Source organism: Acanthaster planci, linkage group LG21 (assembly GCF_054643075.1).
Source record: "Acanthaster planci isolate LZ-2023a linkage group LG21, COTS_SCS, whole genome shotgun sequence".
Taxonomy (NCBI): Eukaryota; Metazoa; Echinodermata; class Asteroidea; order Valvatida; family Acanthasteridae; genus Acanthaster; species Acanthaster planci.
This window is the reverse complement of record NC_141797.1, coordinates 2,269,831-2,288,743: the sequence shown is the minus strand read 5'-3', so window position 1 is coordinate 2,288,743 and position 18,913 is coordinate 2,269,831. Positions and strand designations below refer to the sequence as shown.

The 18,913-nt window shown below is 40.0% G+C and overlaps 1 protein-coding gene across 1 annotated transcript; it reads left to right on the top strand.

Annotated features, from left to right (window-relative positions):
• Positions 1-4,097: 4,097 nt before the first annotated feature.
• LOC110983151 (uncharacterized) lies at positions 4,098-16,794 on the top strand. The gene is made up of 5 exons (XM_022242152.2): positions 4,098-4,296; positions 5,870-5,955; positions 6,384-6,437; positions 7,357-7,614; positions 8,496-16,794. Exons 2-5 carry the CDS (start codon positions 5,877-5,879, stop codon positions 13,415-13,417), a joined length of 5,313 nt encoding a protein of 1,770 aa, XP_022097844.2. The 5' UTR covers positions 4,098-4,296; positions 5,870-5,876; the 3' UTR covers positions 13,418-16,794.
• The last annotated feature ends 2,119 nt before the right edge of the window (positions 16,795-18,913 follow it).

The window sequence follows — 18,913 nt, the reverse complement described above, 5'->3', positions numbered from 1 at the left end:
CATCAAATCTTCTATTCATCCTGATACAATCCTCCCCACCTTTATTGCTCGGCTCCTCTGTTGCCCAATATTCATATGCATTGATATTTTTTCCTCCCTGGCACGTTATCTGCTCTCCATTCAGTTTCCAGCAGCCGATCCACATATCGCTTGCAGTTCCGGTACCGACTCGTTTCATCCAACTGTGCATTTCCCGCCAAATGATTTCATGTTCCTCCTGTGACTCAGGTACCACAAGTGTGATCCCAGGCGCAGCACATACTTTCACTGCATCCTCAAAGTTCATCAGTCTTGGCAGTAAGATGTAGCAGGACTCATTTCTGACCAACCAGCCAGGAGGACACTTGGCAGCTCGATTCTGAGCCAACTCCTCGCCCTTTGCGATTGACACGAATAATGCTAATGTTACAAAAACTGGAAAAGCCATCTTTCTTCAGAACGTCGATAATACAATCTTGTTCAGGAGAAAAGAAGTGATTCACAGGTGACATTGATTATCAGAATAGCTGCAGAAAACTCTAAGTCCGAGTCTCCAAACCTACCTTGGCTGTGAAGCATTGCTCAGTCAATTCATTTCATCCACAACGATATGACTGTAGTTGCTCTAGTTGCAACACCTTTTGTATTGGACCGTTGCTTAGCAACGTTAGCTCGACAGCAGCACAGATTATAGCGACTCGTTTGTGTGAAGCAGTGGAAGGTTACGTCATTATCTCTGTTGTACCTCTTGCTTGACATGTGTTTTACAGATGAAGATCAGAGGTTATGGACATTTCAGCCAACCGAACCGATGCCTTCACGCATTGCAATATTGAACAGAATAAAAAATACATATTTTCAAAGACAGTGGTAATTTTTGAAAAGTTTAGCTTTGTTTGAGTTTACATTTCTGGGACAAAACCTGATTTCAGAGGTTATAGGCTAAATGACCGAAAAACATCAAATGTTTTCAATAACAGAAGGTTGCGCATTAGGCTGCATCAGCAGAATTCTGCGTTATAACTGCTTAATGGCACACACGATTGACGTAATAAGTTATGAACGTTTAACGAACCTTGACGTAGTGAGAGTTTCATAGAGAAACACAATAAATGAGGGTAGGGATTCAGTGCGCGTCGTCAGTTTAGGAGATACGTGTAAGGACAAATTCAATTCTTCGTGTCAGTCATCATCTAAGGCTAATGCATCGTCTTCGAGCAACAGTCTGTTACCAAAATCCAGGTACCTTGAAAAACAATACCATCAACAGTTTCTTATGATTTTTTATTAAAGCCAAAACCCGAACCCGAGGTTTCTGATTCAAATAAATCTCCTCTTTTCTTTAAAGGACAAGAAAATTCAGAAAAGTGAAGTCTCTTAAAACCCCTTGAAAAGAACTTGGCATAATGCCAATACTAATCGTTATCATTGGCAAATAGGAAAAAGTCCTGTCTTTCTGGATATTTGAAAGAGGGAAATTCCCCAATATCTATCTGCATCTTTTACGTAAACACGCAGCGCTGTATTTTGAAATTCAAAATTATTTTAACTTCCTTTAGGGAAGTGTCACGTGCCAGTTATTAAAAACAAGGCCTGAAACGAGAGAATATTTGATTTATCCACGAGGAAACGTTGTTTACTACAAGGTTTCGCTAAAGAAACCATTCTCTCCTTGAAGATAATTTCAAACTCCTTTCAGTGGTAGAAAATTCTGTAAGTTTTGTATTATTTTTCACGTGATATTAGAGATTGTTGACACAATGACTGTAGTTAGGTGTATTTGTATTTCAAATAAATCGACAGGTCTTTGTTTTGGAAGCCATCCTATATTCCCATGTGTGACTTATTTTGCATAACTTAATCACTCTAAGTACTAGCTTTGATGGTCCAAAGGTATAAAACGTAACAAAATTCTCACGATCGATTAGGCCTATATGATATATGCCGTCACCATCGTTTGAAGGCATCCATGGGTTTTGTTAAAGTTGTACTTCATTTGATAAAAGAAGAAAAAAATGACCACTAGAGGAGAGCTAATCAAACACACTAAGTATTTACGGTAAAAATGCTTTTGCCCAACTCGAGGTTATCAGGTGAATCGCTTGCTTAATTAACCGTTGAAAAATATATCACTTGCAAGAAAAATGGTTGCACTAGCAAATTCCCCCAACTGACAGGTATACCCATATATTAGGAGGGAGTCATAGCGGTTGTATAACGAACAAATGGAAAGGAAATATTGCCATAACTCTCCCTTCGCCAAAACCATGGCAGCATTCAATCAAATCATGCTAACACCAACTGGAAAAAAAACGGAGAGAACAGAAGAAGCTCCCTTTTTATTTACACAAAATGATTTAGTAGAGTCGCTATGAGGTGAACTTTGGACCAATCTGGGTATACGTTATGTGAGGCTGAGCCCAGCGAAACAACAAGCCAAGTTTGGCTTCAAAAGGAGAAAACTGTTCATTATTTTAAAAAAAAGCCCATTGGTGAAGTTTCGATCCTGGTCAGATTGCAAGCCTTATCGTGTTTGAGTCAGTCGTCCATATGGCAAATTCTGGTTGCAATTTTTATCTGCCAAGGAGTGAAATCGGTCATTTGAAAAAAAAAAAAACATCATAAATGAAACCACATTTATAATGCACAAGAAACATTTTTTTAAATACCCTGCTGTTAGCTTACATAGAAACGTTTGGTGTCTACGTGCAAACATCACACAACAATCACAGCTACTGACTTGCGTAGCCTTTGGTGACCTTGGTGTTATGGTGTTCAATGAAGGCCACGTTACGCAGTGCGAGAGCAGTGTTTTTACAGGGCTGTTAGAGTTTTGCCAGCACGATGAGAGTTGTTTAGTGGCGTGATGAGAGTTGGTTGACCGCGCACAATAGTCTCTTGGCAGCATGATGAAAATCTTTTTTTTTAATGTTCTCTGTTCCTCTCTTTATTTCTCGTTTTTTTGAGCAAGAAAAGTTATTTTCGGTGAAAGTATCTCTCGTGTTCCCTGTGATCAGGTAGGAGGCTCCATTTTGTTGTCTCCTTTTGGGAATGATCACAAGAAATTGGCAAGGTCACTTTAAAAATAGCCTGGGTATTAACTGGTTCTGAAACCCTTGGACAGGGAAAAATAATAAGTACAAATATTTTAATTTGTAATTATTTCTCTCTCAGTTAAAAAAGGTCTCCAGTTTCTGGTAACGGGCTGGATCCAAACATGGTGCGGTGACACGACTTTTTTCACTTGTTATGCCCTAAGTTTTTGTTCGTAGAAATGTTGTACACTGAACTGATGTACACAACATTAAAAAAAGACTGGCCCCCTCACTGTTACCGGTTTAAAACCGCTTTCAGTTCGTATGTGTAAATAGGCCGTAAGACTGCGTCCTTTGTGTGGTTCCCAGATTTAAACGTGGAATATGGAAATGCCGTTATTTCAAAAAGAGTGCCCGACTAAATGAAATTTTTTGCTAACAAGCAGGTCTACGGCGACGCACGCGCTGACAAGAAACCGAATTTTGGCTCAATTTTCATCCTTAAAAAATCCTTTCAGAAAAGGCTTTACTGTCAAATATCTACCAGCATAGTAATTCATGAAAATTTTAAAAATGCCTGATCGAAAGAGAAATATTGTGTCAGAAAATGATATCTAACTTCCGAAGTTTGGAATACGTGGCAGTTATTGTGACATATACTCATTACTATTTACGGTAGTCTTTACGTCAACACAGATTAAAAATCAAGGGAATAGAAACAGCATTGCAAGGTTTTACAAAATCCGTGAACAGTCTTTTCAAAGTTTCTCTCACAAGAACAGTTTTTTTTTTTCAGTTAAAAGCCCTTGTAAAATTGAAAAAAGGTAGTGGCCATAATACTGAGGCCAACCATGGGCCATGATCTCCATGGGCGTAGCCAGGTGGCTCTGTGTCTCAAATATATTACGCTCCTCTCTGTAGGGGCGTATCAGTGTGCGGCACTCTTACCAACACTCACTGTGCTCCTGAACAATACTGATTTCGAGGCGCAACATCGCGCTCTGTCACGTGGCCTTTATAGTACACCATCCGTGTACACAATTTACATGTAACAGAAGGACAAGGTCAAAGTCTGGTTTACATTCTTCTCCGTGTACCTACTCAGTACCAGTCTACAGAGGAGGGATGTGTGTTCAAGCACCCACGGGCAAGTAATGACGGTAGCTACATCGTACACAACCGACTTCCGTTAGTAACCGAGGTATCAAAAAGTCCCAGAGTTACCTTGAATTAGTATCAACATCAAGGATTACAGTCTGCTAAAGCGCACACGACAATAAAGGTAAAGTATTTGAGCTTGTAATTTTTGTACAGTAGAATATGCCCAACTGTGTAATATATAAACGGCCCAATCTCTCAGTCGCCATCTTTAAAATAAGATCGTTGAACATTACGTCACTTGACCCTCATCGTCTCAGCGGCTGTTCCATGTCAAGACATATGTAATAAACGGACTGAGCGATAAGATACTACTTGTTCCAATGGGCTCTTCCAAAACTTTGGCAGCAGTTTAGATGTCTTGACATGGAACAGCCGCTGAGACGATGAGGGGTCAAGTGACGTGTTGTTCAACGATTTTATTTCAAAAATGGCGACTGAGAGAGCGAGCCCATTAGATTGAATAGATAAAGGCAAAAAGACTGGTAAATACCTGAATAACGTGAGCGAAATCATTCAATAATGGTTTTTAGAAAACGGAAAGGTTAAGGATCATGTTCGTATGCAAAAGAAATTGCGCCCACGATGAGAAGAGGGTGCGCCGAAAATGTTCAGTACGCCGACACGAAATTGCGCATACGGATGTGTGGCTAAGGATGGATCGATTGGGAGTGAGAGTCCGTGCCACATTAGTTGGGTAGAACCCTCTGAGCAAAGTGTGCACACAGACACAATAAATCTAAACGTACAGCACATTGTATATTGTACAATGCATTCACATTATACAAAAATACGTTTGCGGGTACATATCATGCTGGGCCTGTCGAGTAGAAAGACTGCCTCGTCGGGTCCGTACCTACCGGGTTTAATGTCAATGTTTTTTTTTTTTTATTCCGTTTTGGACGATTGGGAGGGGGGTCTGCAATACGTAGTTATGTAATAAATGAATATTTAAGTTTATCTTGAACCAATCATATCAAGAAAAAGAAGTTTGCAAATACATGAACAGTTAGATGACCAATCCTGGCCTTTCTGAATAGCACATGATTAGCAAATAGGCAATCTTGTTGCCATGGTGTCCACATTATCGTGCATATCCATATGCATATCGACAACACAAGTACAAGACAGGACCGATAAAGGCAACACTTTCCTTATTTTTTTATCATAAAAATCAGTTTATTTAGTTTGTATGGGAAATGATTGCATCGTTATAACAATGAGTGAATATTTGCATGGGAATGGGCTGTTGAATCGTTCTTTCTTTTTTCTTGGTGAGCAAAAGATCAAAGCGGATATGGAAGACGTTTCCAGACGTCCAAACGACTAACATTAAAATGCAATTCTGGCATTACAGAATAAAACATGTGAACCATGAACATGGCCCCGTATAGTGCCATGCGGTGTTATCCCCCATCCCAGACTCATATTGCCCTCCTAGTGAAATGATTTAATTTCCAGTTAGGTGGAAAATAGTTCCAGTTTCCCGGAACTATTTAATAGGTTATGGATATAGTATGATATGATTTGACCGTTTACGTTTCCCCCACGTTAACAGCGAAGTGTTGTTGGGGGAAGCTGTGGATAAAGCAAACGATGAAATGTACTTTTCAGCTTCTTTCTTCATTGAAGCTTTACAGCTACATTACAAAACGGTGGTCTTGTACATAAACCTTTCGTGTCAAATTACTCTTCAGAAATATCATGCTTACTGCGAGTCCTGAAGCATTGGCTGGTAACGTCGTCTTAGTCGTTGCTGGGTGTTGTCTTATCCTGATAGTCTGTAAGTAAATGTTGATTGAAATGCCTCCCTCATACAACTCCTTTAAGTCACGGGACATGACATTGTTACAATACCAGGAAATGTGGCAATTATTTCCAGCTTAAACAGGAAAAAAACATACAGATTGTTAGAAATAATGTGTGTTCGTTATCTGTGCATTAGCGAGTTCAACTATTATGTACTAACTCCCTTCGTCCACTGAGAGAGTTTCCTACCAGTTTGTTTCCAACACGTCTCAACTCATTCTATACACGGTTAAGAGCAGGCACTAGGAAATTCGCCACATGTTGTCCATAGATGTCCCGTCCTATTCATGCATTAAACAAAACATACACCCTGACACTAACAGTTTTGCAATTTGTTCCTCATGGAATGAAAAGGGCAATTTCTACAGATCAGTTATCTGAATAAAATACTTTTTTACGCAGGGGTGTTCATGTTAAAGCGTGCAAGAGCAGCATGCAGGGACGTGGAATCTGGAGGTAAAAATATACCAATTTCCAGAAGAAGTGAATGTCCACATCTAATATAAGTCAAGTTCTATTTAATACGCTTTGAATAAAATTGACAAAAGGGTGCCAACATCAGATAATTTTAGATATTTGTCACAATATTCTGAATATTTCGGGAGAGGCATTTGTTAGTTGCAATAGCACTGATGTAGCTGGAGATATTAATATTGCACGAAAATTCCATAATTCCATACTAAAATCTTGTACTTCCTTTATCTGAAGCGTTGAGATCTTTGGCAGTATTCTACTTCTTCTTTTTAAAATACGAAATCAGTTTTACACCATGTTATGCCTTCCTGATTTTCGCTAGATGAGACCCAGCCAAATAGCCAAATGAAAGCAACTCTTGAGCAAAAGAGCGTGCTGCGTTTATGTCAGTGGGGTCCTAACCAACTTGGACCCCATATCATCCTCGTTATCGGGATGCCAAAATTAGGGAGACGTTGTAACAAAGAACACAGTTTGCTCTATTCGTGCAAACAAAAACCATGCTAACATTAATATGTACTGAAGATTCATTTATTGTTATCCAGTATTTACAGGTCTAAACAATTATGATCACAATATTGATAACTGTCGGCATTTTGTCAGTGGATAGTACACACCAAAAACCATGCTCGTTCATTTTTATAAATTTTATCAAGCCAAACGTATTATTTGATGAGTCCTCAGACTGGTATTATTTTTGAAACTGATTTTGCAAGCGACCATATCGTTGAATTGCTGTGACAAACGTTTCATCTAACAGAGTACTTTTTATTTCGCGAAATTCAACATTACCTGGAACCACTTTTGATCTTTAGAAGTAGTGCTGTTTTGAAGGAAACTAATATTAATAAACTGCAACCATGCAGCATAATTTCAGACGATGTTTGGGACTTTTTTCCAGGATACCACTTGACTGATCTGAACTTACAGCAGTTGTCGAAACAAATATCCACCGGCTGGTTGGAGCTAGCTTTGCACCTTGGCTTCAAAGCCTGTGATACTGAGGTATATCGGGCAGACAACAAAGATAATGTATGTCAACAGGGCTTCAAAATGTTGGTAGCCTGGCGTAACAAGCAAACTGACTACAAATTAGCTTCTCGGAAATTGAGGAAAGCTTTGAGCAAAGTAGGTCGTCAGGACGTGGTGCGATTTATGGGTAAGATTTACTCGAGGTTTCAGTGCCAGCGGAAAATATAAATTATTATTGTGCTCATTTTTATGTTGTGAAGTCGAATTTCGAACTTTCAATTGAAAATTTACCGAAATGATCCAGATAGGAAATTGTGCAGGACGTGTTTTGAGTTAAAGGGACTCATTTATGTATATTTAAGAAATTAATAGTTTATCCGGTCAAAGACTTGGCTAAGGTTGTTTTTAATATATTTAGTGGAATTGCAATTGTGTAATGTTTTGTTCAATATATGTAAATCACACTTCCTATCACCTATTAAACCCCTGCCAATTCTCTTTTAATTACTAAGTCCCCTGTATCTTGCTAAAGTCCACTTGAATATAACCGTTTCCCTTTCAAACTTGTTCCCTTTACGACAGATAGATAGATAGGAAAGTTTTACTATCCTGGTGAATATGAACTTCTAGTGATTGCGAAACAGAGAAAGGATTTTAGTTTTATATATATCTTGAAGATTAATAATTGTGAAGGTAACCAAGTAAGTTCCAGACAACCTGACCTCGTGTGTATTGTATGTTTATCAATATATGAACAGAGAAAGTGAGGATGATAATCTGAAAACTATAAATGCTATTGCTGCAGTATATTAATGGCTACAACAGATTGAAATTCGAACGCTCCAAAATTGCCTTTTCCTAATTCAGCCAACAATAGGTGATATTTTTTGTCTTGAAGGATATGGAGCTAAGTCGTATTTTTAGGGTTAAACCTCACGCGGAATTCTGCGTTGGTATGTTTTGCCAAATCAAGTTGCCTCCAACTTTCTGAAAAGATTAAGACATGGTTGTCTTCAGAAACCTTTTTATCCTCGTTTCTGATTTCATTCTGCTGCACTGCTCTTTCAGAAAAACTGAGTCAGACGGGACAGGCAGGGAGCAGCAAAAGACCCAAGACTGGACGCGGTGATGCGGCTCAACGTGCTGCAGATAAGTGTGAGGAGGTATTGAGGAATATATACGCGACAACAGGTAGCTATGTACAGATGCTCCCATGGGTCGATGATGATCAAAAGCACATTATGGAAATTTACACAAAGTTACAATTAGAAAAGAGCGATGATGATTTGATGGGAGAGGTTACATTGTTCGAGGATATATTACGCATCAAAACAAGAGATGGGCATCCAGTTAAAAGAGCAATTTTGAGAGGAGGTCCGGGGATGGGAAAAACCACTCTTTTTGACAAAGTTGCATACGATTGGGCGCTCGGTCAAAATGACGCTCTGAAGAAATACAAGCTTGTTTTTGTATTGAAAATGCACTCACTGAAACAGCAGTCAGATCTGGTTGACGGAATATTTGATCAGCTATTAGATGAAACGAAAATAAATAAGGCAGATTTGGCATCTTACATTACATCTCGAGCTAGCAAAATCCTTTTTCTCTTGGATGGTTTTGACGAATTCACTACGGCTGAACGCGAACTAGACGAGAAGGAGTTTGGTTCGCTCCTCAAAATGCTTAATCGAAAGGGGGAGTACAAAGACTGTTGGGCATTTGTAACTACCCGTCCCTCGCGATTTGACAATTTGACCAAGAAATATTTGATTCAGAGGCCTTTCGCTCTCGTGAATGTTTTGGGCTTCGACTGGAACGATATCAGGACATACGTGGACAAATTTTATATCAAAGATCCTTCAAAGGCGATTGGTCTTCTTGAGAGAATTGAGTCATCGAATGTACTATCTGATTTGGCTAAGAGCCCAATGTTGCTGTTGTTAATGTGTTTACTGTGGAGAGTGAATTCCAACCTCCCTGACACCATGTCCCACCTGTATGACGAGGCTTTCCATTACATATTCAAGCGAAAGGTAGTAGATATGTCTGCAAAACAGATGTCAAGTCATATTGCTGCACTTGGTAAGGTTGCGTTTGATGGTCTCTTTTCGTCAAATCAAAAGCTTTCTTTTGAAGACGACGATTTTGAATCCAATGTGTTTGAAAAAGCTATTCAAGCTGGCATCCTCACCAGCGAACGGGTCCAGAAGGAAAAAAGCCTCCATGTTTTCAAAAATGTTTACTTTATCCATAAGACATTTCAGGAGTTCTGCGCTGGCAAATACTATCAAAGTTTGAATGCAGAAGAAGCTGCAAAGAAATGTGAAACATTCGTTCACCAAAACCTTCATCTTCGGGGTTTTGAGTATCTATTGCGCTTTTGCTGTGGTGACAATTGCGGGCCAAACACCCAGTCAATTTTACACATGATGTTAGAAAGATATGTGGAGAAGGGACATCTAGGGGATGAAAGATTATGCATAGCTCTGAATTGTTTTTTTGAGAGTAGAAGTGAAAAACTTCCCCCCAACAGGTTAATCCAATGTATTTTATCTAATTCTCTCATTTTAAGAGATATAAGAAGTGATGTTCTGACATCTTTCATGTATTTCCTCGACCGCGTGACTGACCCGACAAAAGGCGGGAGCAAAACTTTTCTTCATCGTGTGCTTCAACTGAATACATCAGGCAGTCACGTTCAGCAATTTGGAGAAGGGTTTGCACATTACGTGAAAGAAATGAGATGTCTTCATGAATTTACTTTTGCTCAAAGTTCCTTCAGTGAAACAGAAGTTGCGAAATGTCTTGATAACAAACTGTTTTTGGCTAAGGTCAACATAAGGGGTAAAGGACATGATGAAGCTGAAGATTATGGTGCCTTTGATATCGACGATGTTTATGGCTTCGATAGCGAAAATGGTAGTGACGTCGATATTGAAGATGATACAAACTTTGATAACTCGGAGATGACATCGCTCGATAGTATCATGGAACCTCTGAGTAGAGTTCCTAACCTCCATGAACTGCATCTGAGCTCGACGTCTTGCGGCTCAGTTACTTTGTGGTCTTCCTTGGCAAAAAACAAACACCTTCAGAGAGTACACCTAGGATACTGCGACTTCGCAGGGAATGACATTCCTCACATTGCTGATGCACTAAGTAAAATGCCTAAACTTCGTGATTTGGATCTGTCAGGCTGTGGATTGCTAGGTGGTTCAGGTGAGGCATGGTCGCACTTAGCGAAAATAACGACCGTCCAGAAAGTCAACTTGGCATGCTGCAAATTGACGGGGGATGATATTCCGCACATTGCCGATGCACTGTGTCATATGCCAAACCTGGTTCACCTAGATATATCAGGCAACAACACCCTCCTTCACTCAGGAGAGGCATTGACTAACTTGGCTAAACTTAATCACGTCCAGGTAGTAAATGCTGGAAGCTGCAACTTGACAGAGGGCGACATTCCTCATTTTGCCGTTGCTCTGGGAAACATGACAAATCTTGTTGAATTGGATCTGTCTGGCAATAGGATACTAGGTGGCTCAGGTGTTGCATGGTACCACTTGGCAAAAATGAAACACATCCAGAAAGTGTATTTGGGGAGCTGCAACTTGACTGCGGATGACATTCCACATATTGCCAACGCACTGACTGACATGCCAACATGTTGCGAATTGGATCTGTCATTCAATGGGAACCTTGCTGGTTCAGGAAAGGCATGGTCCTCCTTGGCCGAAATCAAATACATACAGAGATTAAGTGTGAGGAGCTGCAACCTGACGGGGGATGACATCCCGCATATTGCCAGTGCACTGAGGAAGTTGCCACAACTTGTTGAACTGGATCTGTCAGGCAATGAGATTCTTGGTGGCTGTGGTGCTGCATGGTCTCACTTGGAAGAAATCAAGCGTATCCAGACAGTGCACCTATCGAACTGCAACTTGACGTCGAATGACATTCCACATATTGCTAAGGCACTCCTGGAAATGCCAAAACTTGTAGAATTAGATCTGTCTTGCAACGGGACTGTAAGTGGGTCAGGTAGTGCATGGTGTCACTTGGCAAAAATAAGACATATCCATAGAGTTGATTTGGGGAACTGCGGTTTTACGGAAGAGGACATTCTGTATATAACCGACGCACTGAGTGAAATGCCAAAACTCGCTGAATTGGATCTGTCCACTAATGGGTCTCTCATTAGGTCAAGTGAGGCTTGGTCCCACCTGGCAAAAATAAAACACACACAAAAAGTGTTCCTACGGGAATGCAGCTTGACAGAGGATGCCATTCTGCATATTGCAGGTGCTCTGAGTAAAATACCGACGATAAGTGAATTGGATCTTTCCAAAAATGAGACCCTGGTTGGCTCAGGTAGTGCTTGGTGCCACTTAGCAAAAATAAAACACACCAGGACAGTACGTTTGGAGGAATGCAACTTGATGGAGGATGACATCCCACACATTGCAGATGCCCTGAGTAATATGCCTAAACTTGAAGAACTGGATCTTTCTGGCAACGAGACCCTTGGTGGCTCAGGTGAGACGTGGTCTCACATGGCAAAGATCAAGCATATCCAGAGATTGAATTTAGTGAGCTGCAACTTGACGGGACGTGACATTCCCCATATTGCTGACGCACTGAGTAATATGCAGGAACTTGTTGAACTGAATATGTCGGGCAATGGGACTTTACTTGGCTCAGGTGGTGCGTGGTCTTCCTTGGCAAAATTGAAACACATAGACAAAATATGTTTGGAGGAATGTAGCTTGATTAAGGATGACATTCTGCACATTGCCGACGCACTGAGTAATATCCCGACAATAAGTGAACTGGATCTGTCTGGTAACGAGACCCTCGGTAGCTCAGGTGAGTCATGGTCTCACTTGGCAAAAATCAAACAAATCCAGAAAATAGATTTGTGGAGCTGCAACCTGAAGGGGGATGACGTTGCACATATTGCAGGTGCGCTAAGTAAAATGCCAAAACTCACTGAACTTGATCTGTCCGGTAATGTGAGCCTTCGTGGCTCTTGTGGCGCATGGTCCGACCTGGCCATAGTAAAACACACCAAGAAGGTGAACTTGAGAGAGTGTAACCTGACGGGGGATGACATGCCGCATATTGCAGATGCACTAAGTAATCTGTCAGATCTTGTTACATTGGATTTATCTGGAAACCCAGCGCTCAGTAGCTCAAGTGAAGGATGGTCTTACTTTGCGAAGATTAACCGTATACAGAAAGTATGTTTGCAGAAATGTAACTTGACGAGGGATGACATTCCACGTATTGCCGACGCACTAAAGAATGTCCCGGCACTTGAAGAATTGGACCTTTCGTACAATGTCTCCCTCAGTGGCATAGGCGAGAAATCGTCACACTTGTTGAAACTTGGCCACATTCAGAAAGTTAATCTTGGGAGCTGCAATCTGACAAGGAATGACATTCCGCAGGTTGCAGATACACTGGGTAAAATGCAGAGACTTGTTGAATTGGACCTGTCAGGCAACGAAACTCTTGGTGGCTCGGGCGATACGTGGTTTCACTTGGCCAAAATTGAGCACCTGCAGAACTTAAATTTGGGGAGCTGCAACTTGACGGGGGGAGACATTCCACATATTACCAATGCACTAAACAAAATGCCAAAACTTGTTGAATTGGATTTATCTGCCAATGAAACTCTTGTCGTCTCCGAAAGTTTTTGGTCTAACCTGGCAAATATAAAACTGACCCAGCAACTCAAATTGAAGAACTGCAGATTAACGGGGGACGACATCAGGCAAATGGCTGAGGCACTGAACAGTATCAGCAACCTCGTTGAATTGGATCTGTCAGGGAATACGACTCTTTCTGGCTCAAATGAATCATTGCTTTCCTTGTTGGAGATCAAAAATCTTCAAAGGCTTTCTTTGAAAGGATGCCTTCTGACGGATGACGACAGAGCGAGACTTACTGCAGCTAAGAGTCTAAATTTGGAATTAGGGTTTTAACTTTCTCAGTAATAGCTTGAAGGCACATTGCGTTAACCACACACCAGTAAGAAAATGTTTCCGGGGAAATTTTTGCACACCAATTCCACCAAAGCTGAAAGGATTAGTGTGTAAGTAATATGCATAACTCTTCTATTTGAAACGCACGCCTGTAACGCTTGTTGACAAACAGTGAGTGATTGCGTCATCAGCCAATTCATCATCAATTTACATGAGAACCCCGTCAACGGCGTCAAGTAGAGAGGCGGGTCTAAAAAAAAAGTGATACAAGGTATGGGGCGGAGTGAACCCCCCCTGCCTTTGTGTTGGTCATTGTTTGATCCAAATCTCAGGAATTCCTTACAGACTTCTGGGGGGATGTTGTAGGTAACTATGGTCTGGAGTGTGTATTGGGATGGGACTTGTGTGGGGTACCCATCGGCTCCGTATCGTGCACAAAATCAAAAAGAAGGGGAAAAAAGTTCGCACGTCAAGGTCTCACGTGAATTGATTTTATTCACTATTTTGTGCTTCTCAATCAACTTTGTGACGGGAGGAAGTGTGCAGTGTGCGGTATGCTGTCCAAAAGGATGATAATTTGCGCGGTTAAATTAATTGCTTCTTTTCCTCGTGCACCAAGCCTATAGAAGGAAAGACTTCCGCCAGTTGCATGACACATCTACGTTTGAATCTAGCTATACCTGTTTGTTAATCCTCACATTATAATATTTTCCTCTCACAAAACATAAACAAAAATAACTGCAGCAAGCACACTTAATATTTATGATTAGCTAAAGCATCCATAATACCTTTATTTGTATATTTTCAGTCATGTCTAGTGAAATGTTGAATGTCACAGGTGTGCCTCAGTTACATTTTTCCCTTACAATACCAAAGAATTTATAGAACGGGTTTTGCCCTTACCCAACGTATACATTAAAAAATACATCTTGAAAAACAAATAATACATATCGAAAAAACCAAAGAAGGTAGACGTTTTACACGAAAGTGCTTAAAAAATTGCTCGAATGCCATTATTCTTAAAAGTTTTGGCTTTTTAATGGAGCTAACTCGTATAGTTACTTTCCAATTATGCCAATACGGATTTCATTCACCAAACAGCCAAGGATGCTTAAAGACAATGATATTCACATGTTTGGCATTATGTTAGGGGGAAGAGTTTCCAACAGTTCGCTTGTTATCACATATTTGTTTTTGAATAGGATCTTGATTCCGGAGGCTTGGTTTCCACTGAGATTCTTGATTTGCTTATGGCTTGGTGCATTTTTGTGGGAAGTAAATTAGCTTCGGCAATAATACTGTAATAGCTAGTGAAGAATTGTCAGGAATTGGATACAGACTCAGATGATTGACAAACCTATAAATGAAGGAGAAATTAGCATTGCAATACAATTGCATCCGCATCCAACATTATGATTTACAACGTGCCGAGTCGATCGCAAAGGCAGAAAGCAAATATAATTAAAACGTATCCTTTAAAAACACTGTTCCAAATCCTGCTGTGATACTTAGATGACTATTTAAAACAGAGTTTTTATAACCCTATTGAATTATCTAAATTACTGTAATGATATACTATTGCCTCCTGAGGATTATTTCATACTTCGTATTGCTGCTTATGTAAAAATGTGTATATTTATAGTGACTGTAATTGTAAGTTATTGCATTGTGTCTTTTATCATGAAAAAGGTCTCTGAGAACTCTCATAATATAATTTTGTCCGGAAAGGTTATAGGAATCGGCTGACATTTATAATTATGTGTTGATATTTCACGTGTGGAAATAGATAATTCCAATCCAGTGTGACTTTTGAAGTTAAGGGCTTTGACTGAAGGCAATAGGCCCGAACAAGATGAAAAGAGTGCTAGTAATGTCTTACTATATAATACATCGTTTCTCTTGTGGATGTGACAAAAAGATCAACCAACACCTATTATAAGTTACAAGCTATGCCATATCATAAAAATTAAATGCTTGCACAAAATTTTGTAAACATTTATAAGATATCACTTCAAGATAAATGCAAAACGAACAACTGCTTTTGTTGAATGAAAGATTAGAATTTACCACTTTAATTTGTTAACATAGGTTTTGTTATCTTAACTAGCGCAGGAAGGTGTACTTCAATATGGCGGGTTATCCTCAAAGATTTGAATTAATTTATTATAAGATTGAACGCAGAGCTGGTAGATATAGAGTTTTACTAGAGTAGGTAAATAGGGCAGTTGGATGAAAACCGCCCACTTTTAACACGCACTCTTCCTCGGCGTTGTCGTTAATATAAAGCACAAGCGCCTGACTTCCAGCAGACCTTTGGTTAACCCAATCGTGGCGTTGCATTGTCGGTCGAATGTCAGGCACTGAAAGGGGTTTTGCATATCTGTTGCATTTTTTCTGTAGGGTCAATACCGCAATGAGTAACGTTGACAATTACTTAAGATACAGAAATATGTGCCTTGATTGACTCGGGTAAACCCAATTACATATTTCAGACAAACAGACGAACTTAATACATGCATTCACATTGGTTCAGCCTATGAAAACGGCAGCGCCTGAAACGAAGTCGCTCTGGTGTCGTTTCAAGCGCCTTCAGGTGTCGATCTTTCGCATGCTAGCACGCCTCGTCGCTCCTTATAGATCTATTGCACCCGCTACGTCTCGTAACCTACAGCGGGTATTAAACAACAAATTACGTTGTCTACCCAAAGCTAAGTGTTAAATAAGTATCATTTACCAAAATAAAGCTGGCAGTAGGTATTCTGACTACTGATGTGCTGTGTACTATACCGTAACTCGGCTGCATTGTTTGTACGCAACACTCAAACTACACATTGCTATGGGCTTGATATTTGGGTAAAACTGTAAGGGCTGAATATTGATAGGTATTCGGACTGTTTTTATTCAATTGTTTGTTTAATAACTTTGTATTTGGTTGCACTATAACTGCACGTTTTGGGGATATTTCGTATAAAATATGCATTGATTTACCATAAAACTGATTAGCCTCATCTATCACTGACTATGTTTGCCTTAGCTAGTGTCTCTGTTAATTTGTTTTAGAATGTATATAATTTTTAAAAACCTTGATTTGAAAAAAAAATATATATATATATATACATTGTTGGAATCACAACCTTGGGTATCTTTAAAGAGGTGTGTTTGCTTATTTCCGAGGAAAAGCCTAATTTGAAAATCCCCATATATTTAAACTTTATTTTGAGCAGCGTTGGAAACAGTCGAACAGATACACTGAGTTTGGTTTGGTTAACTTTGAGAAGGCCAAGTTCAGTAACCTGTGTTTTGTAAAACTTATAAAGTCTTAATGAGTCAACAATAAATTGATCTTTCCAGTGTGGTTACTTAAATGACGGATAAAATCTGTTTGCTAAAAAATATTTTTCGCCGACAAAAAAATAAATTACATATTCCCAGTTCTTCCTGAATACATTCAATGGAAGCCCTCTCAGGAAGGGCTGTAATTGCATTTCTTTGGGGGAAAAGGTCCTTTTGGGGGTGTGGCCCGTATTGGCGTGGGGGGCACTTTCCACCTTGGACCATAAATTACATTTTTACGCTTTTACGACAACACAAGCCAACGGATGGCAAACGGCACCACGGGATGCGTGTTTGGTCATTCTGTTTTTTTTCCTCACCCAGCTTGTGCCAGACACCGCTCTCAGCTTAGTGTTGCCAAGCCTGGCAGGCCCAATAACAACAAGGTCAGATGGCAATAAACTTTCTGTTGTGGCGTCAGCAATACAGTTCCAGACACACTGATGATCCCAAACAGTATCTCTCTGGTCTAAATTTACTGGTACAATAGGGAGAGGGTATTTTCTTCACAACCATGTGCATGTGCGGTGGGGATTGTGTATGTAAACACAATCTTAGATATTGGACGGGGGATGTTTCAGGCTGGCTTCAGTGACTGCCTGGGTGATACCTAGATTGAGCCCCCCGTCCAAAAGTAGCAGCACGAGGATTTAGGAGAAGTCACGGGGGCTTGGTTGGGTCATGTGCAGCATTTGGAAAAACAATCAGATAACGTGATTTGTGACCAAAGGCTGTCCCGCCCTTAATACTTAAGTATAGGATCATTAACTACAAGTAGATTTGAACCTCTTTGGCCACAACGTTTTGAATTGGGTGAAATATTGAAGTAGGTGCCTCGTCGGAAATTGTCATTTTTGGGAGATCATAATCACATCAAAACCAACAAATGACATGAAACCCTAATTTGTTAACAAAGGTCTAATTATAGGATTTGTTGCCGTACACGCGCAAATCAGTTTAAGCGGCTAACTTTTGCTCTGGACTAAATTCTCACGGGAGTGAAATTAATAGAAATTCCTGTTTTTTATTTTTATTGTTTCTCTGGTTGTAAGAGAGCGTTCAATAATGAATTTTACATCCCAGAAGGAAAGCAGAACAAATATTTTTTTTTATCCAAACACATACGAAGTTCAACAAGAGGATACACCTTCCCCAGAGGCTTTTAATGTAAATATAGTCCTCCTGACAATGATGACGAAACAATTTGCAAAATTCCCTATCTTTCGGGTTGGGATGGGGTGGAAAGAATTTGAAGATGGTATTGAATAGCACCCTCAACGACAAACCACGCGTGAACTCAGTGTCAGAGGGGGAATTGAGTACTTTGTGTCGTTAATCAATAGATGATTTGGAATTTGGTGTCGGTAAACTTAATTTTGGTAACCAGGAGACCTATTTCAACCATGATCTGCCCTTATCTATGACTTTGTAAGTTTTGGTGGTGGACCAAAGATCTTGTGTATTCTGCACTGACCAGTAACCCGATCCGACTACCCCCCACTAATTATAAGTAAGGCATGTGAAGCAAAATAGCCATGCTCTAACTCTGATGCTAATATATTATCGTATAATGCAATGTAGTAGGCAGAGTTATAAGTGAGGCTTTTTCGAGCTTTCTGCTTGCAAATTTTCGTAACACTGACTAGCCTGACTTATACGTTTGCCTGCTGTATTGCTTCATATGAAAATATAATAGCATCACAGTTCTTGCAGGGTATTTTGCTGCACAGACCTCACTTATAACTGGCGGTGGGGAGTCAGATTGGATGCACCAGTAGTATAATAAACGTAGCGAATGTTTAAGGCAAGAGAGCCCTGTTGGGTATTTGGTTTTAAATGGTGGGCCAGCCAAATCAATAATAATAACATCCCAAACGCCATGGTCAACGCCGTACTTTTTTCCCTTTTTTGTGAAGGATGGTGACTTTTTAGATGGTGTCTCTTCAAATAGATTTTCTTTTCGGTTTTGGAAACACTGTAGGTCTCTCAATTGAGACTTTCAATTTAATAGCGTCCTTAGCATCAATCCTTACATACTTGTCTGCATAAAGGTCACTGTATCAACCTGTTTTAATCGATTATAGAAGAAACCGCGAAACACACAGTGGAAAGTCGATTTTTCTTTTTGTTTAACTTTTTCCACCATCGGTAAAGGAGTCATCA

Excerpts from the sequence above, each read along its gene's own strand:
- LOC110983151 (XM_022242152.2), top strand. The coding sequence starts at position 5,877 with ATGCTTACTGCGAGTCCTGAAGCATTGGCTGGTAACGTCGTCTTAGTC. Across the intron at positions 6,438-7,356 it reads CAGGGACGTGGAATCTGGAG|GATACCACTTGACTGATCTG; the intron begins GTAAAAATATAC and ends ACTTTTTTCCAG. Across the intron at positions 7,615-8,495 it reads GGACGTGGTGCGATTTATGG|AAAAACTGAGTCAGACGGGA; the intron begins GTAAGATTTACT and ends CTGCTCTTTCAG.